The sequence below is a fragment of the Octodon degus genome, unplaced genomic scaffold (genome assembly GCF_000260255.1).
Source record: "Octodon degus isolate 3935 unplaced genomic scaffold, OctDeg1.0 scaffold00019, whole genome shotgun sequence".
Lineage (NCBI taxonomy): Eukaryota > Metazoa > Chordata > Mammalia > Rodentia > Octodontidae > Octodon > Octodon degus.
Genome location: NW_004524595.1, coordinates 13,015,870 through 13,026,430, shown reverse-complemented (window position 1 = coordinate 13,026,430; position 10,561 = coordinate 13,015,870). Strand labels below are relative to the sequence as shown.

At 41.2% G+C, this 10,561-nt stretch overlaps 2 protein-coding genes across 2 annotated transcripts in view; both read right to left on the bottom strand.

Annotated features, from left to right (window-relative positions):
• The window catches only part of Wdr35 (WD repeat domain 35), an 82,320-nt gene extending 75,743 nt beyond the window's left edge, over positions 1–6,577 (bottom strand). Inside the window, 4 exon segments of the mRNA XM_023711117.1 lie at positions 522–669; positions 1,996–2,067; positions 5,735–5,852; positions 6,455–6,577. Of these exon segments, the coding sequence (XP_023566885.1) occupies positions 522–669; positions 1,996–2,067; positions 5,735–5,852; positions 6,455–6,478 (362 nt within the window). The 5' untranslated portion in view covers positions 6,479–6,577.
• Positions 6,578–9,297: 2,720 nt separating this feature from the next.
• Positions 9,298–10,561, bottom strand: part of Matn3 (matrilin 3) — a 34,232-nt gene continuing 32,968 nt past the window's right edge. Inside the window, exon 9 of the mRNA XM_004627567.2 lies at positions 9,298–9,645. Coding sequence (XP_004627624.2) covers positions 9,590–9,645 — 56 coding nt within the window. The 3' untranslated portion in view covers positions 9,298–9,589. The remainder of the gene's footprint in view (positions 9,646–10,561) is intronic.

Genomic DNA, 10,561 nt, shown 5'->3' with positions numbered 1-10,561 from the left:
AAGTTAACTCCACAGTCAGTCACACAGGAACTAATTGTTATAGGAAATCTGGGGGAAGGGAGCTATCTTTTTGTTCATATGGTGCCGAGGATCAAACCACAGTCCTTGCACTTGCCCAAGCCTTCCTTCCTCAGCAGGCGCTTTAGACCACTGAGCCATCTTGCCAGCCAACAGGAGCTATCCTGAACAGAAATTACTGGCTCTACCATCTCAGTTCCTTTTGGAGATACTCAACAGTCAGCAATCCACTTTCTTCCCCCACCTGGGTTTTCTGAGAGGGGGGTCTCGCTAGCCTCATGCTCACAATCCCGCTGCAGCCTCCCAAGTGCCGGGATTATGGCTGTGCACCACTGTGCAGCCAATTCACTTCTGTCGCGTAGAACTACCATTCAAACTGAAATAAAGTGAACAGAAAAGTAGGCAGCAATTAATCTAGAAACACCGTAACTGTGCAATCAGGAAGCACCCTTCTTGCGGGCTGCAAGAGGTCAATCTCAGATGTTACTGCCCAGTCTAGATACTGTGATCTAGCCAGACTCCAGTGTGTGGAAGACGAACGCAGCTCTCCTAGCATACCTTTGTATAACATCCACACGATGATAAGCCCATTTTGGTCGCTGGTGGTCAGCTTCTGATACTGCTCATTCCATGTCACCACTTGTACAGAACCTAGAAAATCAGGAAACAATTTACAAACTTAAAAAGGGAAACAATTAATTTTAAATTTGTATCTTCATATAAATAAACACCTAGCCAGGGACATAGCTCAGCAGCATAAACGCCTGCCTGGCAAGGGCGTAGTCCTGAGTTCGATCCTTAGTACCAAAATTAAATAAACTAAATAAATAAAAACTAGAGCACTGATACAGCTCAAGTGCATCAATCTTTCATATTAAAATTTAAAAATATGAATACCAAAAATACTTATAGGATATGTATTCAGTGAGATCACAATGCCTCAGACTCTTCCGGATCTACCTCATTTCATAGTTAGTAGGGTACCTCTTATCGGCAGCTGCAAGAGCTACCACAGATCTGATGATAAAAATAAATATGGGCAAGATTTATTGAACTCACTTGGTTCTCCAAAGTAATGACGTCCAAAAGGCACTAAGTTGTCCTTTTGGCTTTCTGTCTGTTTTGGTTGCTACATCCTATCATCTGTCCTCCCTCTGCTGCACCATTTTCTACCTTATCAGTGAGACACTCCGAAGTATATCTTATACCTCTGAATTACATACATAATTAACCCCCCTACCCTTGTACTGGGGAATGAACCCAGAGCCTTGGGTTTGAATTACATCCCCAGCCTTTTTCTATTTTTTATTTTGAGACAGAGTCTCACTAAGTCAGTAAATTACCTGACCAAGGCTAGAACTTGTGATCCTCCTGTCTTAGCCTCCCAGAGTGCTAGGATTATAGGTGTGTACCACCAGGCCCAGCTTTCTTCTAGTAACCATTATTTCTAAATACTTAAGTGTATATTCCTACGGACATTCTCTTTCATAGCCATGTGACAAACTATGAAATTTAACATGTATAAAATATTATCATCGAACAGAGTCCACTCAGATTTTATCAGCTGTCTAAGCAGTATCCTTCATAGATACTGTACTTGTTCAGCTCATGCAGGCTCTCATCTAAGACCAGAGCACTGGACTCAGTGTTACTGATATTTCTTCAGTCTCCTTTAGTCTGCAGTCACAGCACAGACTTTTTAAAAAGATTTTTAAATATATAAAATAACAGTTACATTTTTCAGATTTATGGAAGACATTGTTGAGTCCTAGTAAAGTTGATGAATGACTGCAGGCCAGTGATGGCGAATCTTTTAGAGCTTTCAATGATAACACACACCAGAGGTTCGCCACCACTGCTCTAGCCTTGTTAGCCATGGGTCAACAGAATGATTAAACACTATAGCTATGTTAAGTGTTGATATTTCTCAATGCATAAGTACTTCTCAAAAATGATTCAAAAGATTGCATCACTCACCACTATGACCTTCAAGGGTCTGATTCATGGAAAGGTTACTGGGTGCTGCAAGACCTCTCAATTTTGCATCATCTAAAACAAAACAAAGCACTATGATAAACATATGAAAATGATATAGATTTTGATATACACTTCTTTTTTTGTATACCTGGTAGATATTAGAATAGTTTTCAAAAATATGTCTCATTCTGATCTCTTGAATAAGCATACCCTCTTCAAAGATGTTACTCAAATAAAATAAAGCAAAATGCAAAAAAGAACACTCATTCTACTTGGTGTAATACACTTGCTATGTTAAATATACAAACAATCATCATTGCTGCATATTTCCTTCTTCCCAAAAGATCCCATCAGCAGTGTCTGTGGCACATAGAGTGATAGCACTAAAGCTTATGAGAGCCCAAACAGCAAAGATTATGGAAATAGGTTTACTAGGCTTCACAGACCATACATCTATTCATTCTATAATTACCTATCCGACACACACTGTTCTAGGCACTGTGGAAGATTCCATATACAGAATGAATGACATGGTCATTATCTCTCTTTCCTCAGAGAGCTTGAAGTCTATGGGGCAGACATAAGTGTCATTCAAAGCTGAGAAGCAAAGGCATAACAAGAAACCACTACAGAGGGGCTTAATTCAGACTAAAGGAAGCCCAGGAAGGCTTTCTGAAGAAATGATATTCAAGCTGAGCTGAGACGGCATGGCAATGGGGTAAAGGGGGTGCACTCTAGGCTGGCAAACAGCAAATGCTGAGGCCCTGGCTCTTGGAAGGACCAAGAGAAAGTCTCTGTGGGTGAAAACCAGGGAGGGAATTGCCTCAGATGAGGTGAGAGTGATAGGCACTGTTCTGTGTTTTTAAATGTTTAACAGGACCTAGGCTCTCTGAAGCAGTGAGGAAGGAGCCCCGTCTCTTCACCTGTGTATGTACTCCCAAATCATTGTTCTGCACAGCAGAGGATTTTCTTTCCACAAGATAAGATACTCTTGAAAAAATAAATGCTGACAGGTAAAAGTAACTGACTTTGAAATTCACCCTGAAATACTGATCAAATGTCACCCAATTCTGATCATGTCTCTTGCACAGCTTAGTAGTACAAAGAACATTCATAACATCCACCTAAAAGTTCTCAGATATAAAAAAAAGTCAAATGTCTTAAATTAGTTTTAATACTTCCAGAAATATTCCAAGATTTTACCTAGTTACATTACAAAGCCTCACACAGCCAGTAAGAAAACAAAACCAAACTGGCATGAGAACAAAAATCTGGTAATACTGACGTGAAACTGCTAATAGCACCTACCCATAATCCTTGGATTTAAAAAGCCTGGTGAAAAAAATTGCCAAAAAAAAAAAGAATTTTTAATCCAGGAAGACAATTTCAAAATGAAATCACTAGTTCCCACAATTCAAGTACCTCAAAAGTCCAAAGAAGTAATTAAAAAGATTAAGGTATATTAAAGTGACAAAAAATGAAGGATAGAATGTACGAGAATGAGATTCTGCTCAGATGACTCAAAAATTACTCACAGATTCTAAAATGGGTGAAGTTACAATACTTGCTAAATGGAGAGAACAGAAAGGAGAGATCCAGAAGCCAAGGGTCCAGTTTTGCACATAATAAGGAGATGCTTGTCAAAGATTCCAAAACAAGTAATTTACCTTCTAAACCTTCCAAGAACCTGCTTCAACTTCAGCATTCTAGCTATAGTTCATCAAAAGGGCAGAGTCACAAAAGAGGTAGGTTTAAAGAAAGAAAAGCCTGCTGTGTAGTGGCGGCACCAGTACTCCCAGCTGCTTGGTGTGTGTCAGCAGGAGGCTCACGGGAGGCCAGCAGTTTGAGGCCAGCCTGAGTAATGTAGAGAGACCTCTGCCCTACCCAAAAAGGACTTCAATGTTAAATAAAATGCATTTAATATAATTGAAAGTGGCTATATACCTTAAGCAAAATATATTCATCTACATATTTGGGAAATGTAGCAGCTAAGAAAACTGATGGACGGGAAGTTAAACTACAAAACAACAGAAGCCAAACTTTGACATAAAATGTATCTTCAGGCCTGCGTTTTAATATTTCATGTAATTCATGCAGCCCATCTAACCATCATATTTCATGTAATTCATGCAGCACATCTAACCATCAGTCTCTGTGCTCATGCTGCCCATGAACGCTTTGTGTAGTGGTTCAAAATAAAGGTCTGAAAGTGAGACAAACTTAGTTTCAGACTTCAGTTCTGTGACTCTCTCAGATTTTTGTGATGAGAGAGCCTCTGTTCCCTCACCTGGGCTCTCACCCCAGAAGACCATTGCAAAATCACAGGAAACAGGGCCTGGGAGACGGCTCAGTAGAATAAGCGGCAAGCACAGGGTCTGAGTTCAATCCCCAGTTCCACCAAAAAATAAAAATAAAAAATAATAAAAAATGAATAAAAATAACAGGAAACAACCATCCAGCATACAGAAAATGTTCACTAAGTACTTAGATTCAAAGTTATAAAGCAGTTCTACCCAAAGCATGGTCTGAAAATCAGCAACACCATCATCAGGAGAGATGAAAATTCTCAGATCCTATCTCTGACCTACTCTGATACAGCCCAGAAATCCATTTTAACTTCTTTAGTGAGTCTTACACCAGATAAAACTTGGGAGGCAACACTGTAAGGAACCCAAAATGCAATCTAACTGAAATCCTTTGCTTTACAAAACAGTGAACTAAGAGCAAGTTGAGTGAAAGTCATCCAGTAGTCTTAGGACAGAGCTGATTTCAACTTCAATCTCTTCATCTAGAGACCTATTTTAGCAACACAAAATATATTTCCTTTTCAATCTGGAGGTATTAACTGTATAGTCATTAACACACCTGGTAAGGAAAAAAGATACAGGTCCATATGTAATATGATAAATGGAAGATTTGTGATGTTGCTGAAATCTTGATTTGCATGTGTTAAGAAAGAGTTAACATAGAGATGTGCTAAATACCCTGCAGGGCATGTGGAACTAGGAAAAAGAAAACAGGGCAGCAACAGCTGTGGGAGTAACCAACAACACTTGGAACTCAAGGACACCCTGTTTTTGTGTCCTTGCTCCCAGATGCCAAGTAGGTTCTCATGTACAGCCTAAACATTAATCTTGGACACATACGATGGGCTCTTGTTATGGTCACCTAAAGTAACCAAAAGGCTGCGACACAAGGTACATAAAAATAAAGACCAAAGGCAGGGCAGCAGCCTTTTGCTTGAGTCCTCACTTTCTTTGTGTTAAGTGTCCGTGTGTCTTTGTTTCTGGCCGGAACCCGTGAGTCCCTCCCAACAGGCATGATTTGTATTGGACTCCTAATAATATAGAGCAATAATTGGACATACAAATGCATTGACTTAGTTTCATTCTTTTTCATTTGCCATCAGTACTGTCAGCAAAAGCCATATGATGTTTACATGAATATCCTGTAAATTTTATTGTAAAATTATTCTAGAACAGTCTACCTATGTAGCTCAGTGGTAGAGGGTTTTACTACTTGCCTGCCATATGCAAAGCCCTAGGTTCATCCCGAGAACCACACAAACATGCATGCATACACACACACACACACACACACACACACACACACCTTCAGGAAAACCATGAAAGATTTGGGATCTTTTCTTTTTCAAAGAATTAGAATTGCACACTGACAAATACTATAAGCAAATCTCACGAATAACCAAATTCAGGCGTTCGGGCCTGCATTCACTCACCTGTCTGTGTCTCTAACTTCAAAACTTTCAGCAATCCATCTTCACCCCCGCAGGCTATGAAGCCTTGGTCCTTGTTCCACGATATACATTTCAGCTTCACACTATTGGGAATGGCAATCTGTAAGAGGAAGCACAGGCACACTAGCAATTCTGCATGAAGAGCTGGGAAGTCGGTGGACAGGAGAAGAAGACAGGAAAAAAATCCTCTAAAAAGAAAGACTGCAGAAAAAATGAGCTATTGTGACAATGACCATGATCCCCAAATGCCTCAGGCACGACTTCTGGAGAAACCGGGAGAGCAGGGAGGAGTCACATGATGGATTTGGGTGTGAAGGCACAAATCCACATCACCAGTCTGTGTTGCCTTTATCCACACAACACTCAGGCTATACCTTTCTTTTCCAGTCCGTTAACCGGCCCGCAGGCCACAGCCAAAGGCTTGCGGATCAGCAACATATGGAGGAGGAGAGACGCGACAGCACCTGCTGATGTGTCCTGCTGGTCACCAAAAGGACCTGGGGGGGGGGGGCAGGAAGGGAGCGTCGTGCGGGTTCTCTGGGGCCTGGGGACCAGCAGGAGGAGGCCCGAGGTTGGTCCAGGGGGACAGCCTAGCAGGGGTGGCGAGGCCGCCGCGCAGCGTCTGGGTTTCCCGGGGAAAAAAAAAAGCGGGGATCGCCTGAGGGTACGCGAGGGAGGTGCAGAGCGCCCCGCAAAACTCACTTTTTTGCTCAGGTAGAAAAACATCCTGAGAACCCCGAAAAGACTACGCGGAGGTGAAGGCCCGCAACTGGCGACCTGCGTCTCCTACAAGCTCAGGCAGCACGGTGAAGCTCGCGTCGCCCTAGCAACCGCCCAGCGGGCGCATCCGGGGCGCGGAGGAGCACTTCCGGTGTGGTCCGGGGCGCCTCGGGCGCCTGCGCGGTGAGGCGGGCGCGCTCGGGTCGGGGTCGGGGTCGGGGTCGGTCCCGCCGCGCTGAAGACCGGCGCGCCGCGCTGTGGTCGGTATCAGCTGGAAGGCTTGCGTCGCGGGGTGGCCACAGGGATATGGGGTTCGAGCCCCGCTGCCCCAGCCCTCTGGGAAAGATGAGTCGTGGTTGCGTTTGGGAGGCCAGGAGTGGGGATGCTGTCCGCTGCTGTGGTTGGAGAAGCAGCCCAAGTGCGCGGCAGCAGGCGCTTTCATTCTCTTTTGGAATTTTAAAAACTGTGCAACCTGGCACCGCCGCCTCGAGAGCCCTTCGGAAAGGGAGGTGTGTGGACTTCAGCCGTCTCAGCCGCGGTTGCTGTTGGAGCCCAGGGGACCGCTGTCAAGTTGCTCCGCTGGCGTAGACTTTTGTACACGTCCCTTCTCTTTCTACCTAAACGGGATTTGTCGCCCACTCACCCCGTACCGCCCCCCTTTGCCCTTTTTCAGTCCCTGGGAGTTACGGTGCCCCAGAATCGAAGACATGAGGCAGAAGTGCAAGTAGTGAATTTCTTCTGCAGATCGTCATTGATTACCTGGTCTCATCCATCCTTTTGTTTCTGGGTTCCCCTTGTTAGCAGGCCGAGGGCTCCCGTCGCTGACTGTGCTAGTGTGTACTTCAGGCGGCAGGTGCTTCCCCCACTTGCAGTCTTTCACCATTCAGCCAAATCCTTTGACCTGGGTCTGTTCTCTCACCCAGCGCATTCTAGGACTGGCAAATGTAAACTGTGTCTAAACCCGAGCTTCTCTCTACCCTCAAGTGTTCCTGGTGGGGCACCCCTAGCCTGAGTAAGCCCGACCCAGCCTTCCCTCTGGCTTTGCTTCCCAAGCCATCTTACAGACCTGAGGACATTCCCCCCCACTAAAAGGCGCCTTGGACCCAAACTGGCACAATTCAGATCTCCCAGGGTGCTTTGCAAACTTAACATCTATTCCATTCATTTCATACATTTTCAACTTTTTGTGTAACTTTTTCAGTATTAAACAGTAAATGCCCAAGACACACTGGCATCTGCTCATTAGCTACTCATGAAACACATCAGTGTTAATGTTTGGACAAGACTCAAGCTCATGGCCACACTCCCAAAAACTCATCTCTCTTTACTTTTCCCTCCATGTCTGTGAGATCTCACTTGTTTCTTTGTACCAGTATTTCTCTGTGAGATATATATATATATATATATATATATATATATATATATATATGCTGTGCTCAAATTTTGAAAATATTCCTGTAGCTATACATCATGTCTTTCCAAAAATTTTGAAAAGTAATAAATGTTTCATATGTAGTGTCTTCGTGTATTGACTTTTCACTTTTTTTTTCTTTTCTTCAGTTTTTTTGAGATAGGGTCTTGATGTGAATCCAGGCTGGCCTTGGACTCAGCAATCCTGCATCAGTTTCCCAGGTGTTGAAGTCAATAGACATCCACCACCATGCCCAGTTTAATTTTCACTTCTTTAAACTTGATATTTTATGTTGATAAGTTATATTTGCTTTTCACAAGTTTATATCAATGTTAAGCTCATAATTATTTTCTCTAAATTTAGATAACTGTATATTACTCTCTCTCCCTCAGCACACTTGATTAGATGAGATCAGGCACGTGCAAGGTGGCATGGCCTTAGACAGCATACTTGATTAAAGGCCCTTATCTCACCTGCACTACATGATTAGCCTCAAGAGTGAGATTATAATATGGGAAGAGTATCAACATTGTTTCCTTTAACTAGCAAGAAAATGCTATACATTCAAAATAATCATTCAGTTCAAAATAAGGAAATACATTAACTCACAAAACTTTGGCCATGAATCACCATAAAAGAGTCATGACACTGACATGTAAAGATAACTTTTTATTATATTAAGCTAATAACAAAAGGAACTGAGAGGTACACAATTTAAAGGGCTGTTCTGTTCCCAAAGTTTACCAACTGTAGAGCTAAGAAAAAATAAGTATATGTATCCAAATATATGAAAAATTAAACATTGCTATCATTAAGAAAGACAGTACTCAATTTTGTTTCTTCTTATACCAATTTTATACATATATAATTTTACTGCTTAGATCCTAAATGGAAATGACAAAATAAACTTAGGATTTTTTGTACTTGGTAGAAGTTGAACCCTAAATTTGCACCTAATGCCTCTATGGATTTCTAAGCCGAGAATGAACTTAAGATGGCATAGAATTCTCTGGATCTGTGCTGTTATTAGCTATGTGTCACAGTCTGATCACAGCTTCCATAATCAGAGTAAGAAATGAAGTTGCAGCTTTGTTTTCCTCTCAATTTAATTATATGAACTTTCTAAATGTAAATACTTTGTACAGTTTGCACTATCAGTAATAAAACTGGCATATAAATACAATCAAGAAAGAAGACCTAAAATTTCCAATGTGAATACCATTATCTTACTAATATAAATATTTAAAATTAAATGGCTCAATTAGTAGATAATAAAAGAAACATTATTTCTGTCATTGGTTGGGGTTTTTGAGACAGTCTTACTTTGTAGTTCAGGTTGGCCTTGTACTAACCACATAGCTGAGACTGTTTACAACTCAGCAGTAATCCTGCCTCAGCCTCCCAAGTGCTGAGATTACAGGCATATGCCACTGTACCCACCAATTGACATTAAATTTTTCATTCTATTTCCTACAAACCATTTCACAGTTATAGCTTAAAGACACTGAAGTTTACTTTTAAGGATCTGCACCTTTATTTCCTTGGAAAAATAATACTGGTTCTCCAGAAAAATCCTCATACTATATCCAGTAATATTCAAGCATTTACAATAGTGAAATATTAGCAGAAGCACTGAAGATACAAGTGCGCGAAAGAATGAATGTTACACTGAGCTCTCTAATTTCCGGGTGAGAATTTTAAGCAGCTTAACGATGTACTTGTCTATATTCATGGACTTGCAACTTCTCCAAAACGTCATCTAGTGGCTAAGTGTTAAGGTCAACACCGTTTACACACTTTAGAAGCATAAATGTAATTTTACAGCTTTTGACACAGGGGAAAAGAATCATGTCTTTTACTGTAGTTACTGTAAATTAAGAAAAACAGCAGAACTATTGCTCACCAAATATGTAACCTTCAGAAATTTTATTTTGAGAGATCCTGATAGTTAGATCACTGTAGCAAATATTTTTGCTCATATAAAATGTAAGGGAAAAGACATCTCTTAGTGGGGTGGGTGAGGAAAGCAATGTTTATGAAGTTGTAATTAAGGGAACTGTTGAACTGCCCTTTTGTTTGGCTCTGATTTTTCCAGGAAATACACTTAGTGGATTCACAGTGAGTGAGAATTATCCTTTTCTTGGGTAGTTAGGAAAATGTCAGTACCAAAATAGGAGATGAGAAAAGAGAAGCCTGACTCCAAGTGGTATCTTAAATGTGTGAAGAAATTAGAAATTAAAAAAAGAAAATCTGCATGCTCCTGGGATACACCTACGATAGTCTGGCTGCCACTTACCTAAGGTACGTGAGAACAGAATTATTCGCTTGAGCTGTGCTTCTTCCCTCATATAACTAAAGAACTGATTTTGAAGCTCACATTATAGTTTAAAATCTGTTTTCTGATTGCTTAGCTACTCAGTGTAGACCATTGTAATCTAAGCTGTCACAATTTATCAATCAGCTGACTTATTGTGTATAAATACAGACTCTAAACTAAGAGAACCCCCTTAAGGAATCATAGCATGCTCATTCCAACCATTGGGTAAGAATCAATGAGGAGAATTTGCTGGGGTGGAAAAGTACCAAGAAAAGAAATTGTGTGTAGATTTTACATGTGAATATTAAATATTGAGAGCAGTCTCTCATCTTTTTTTTTTCTTTTTCTTTTTTTTTTTTTG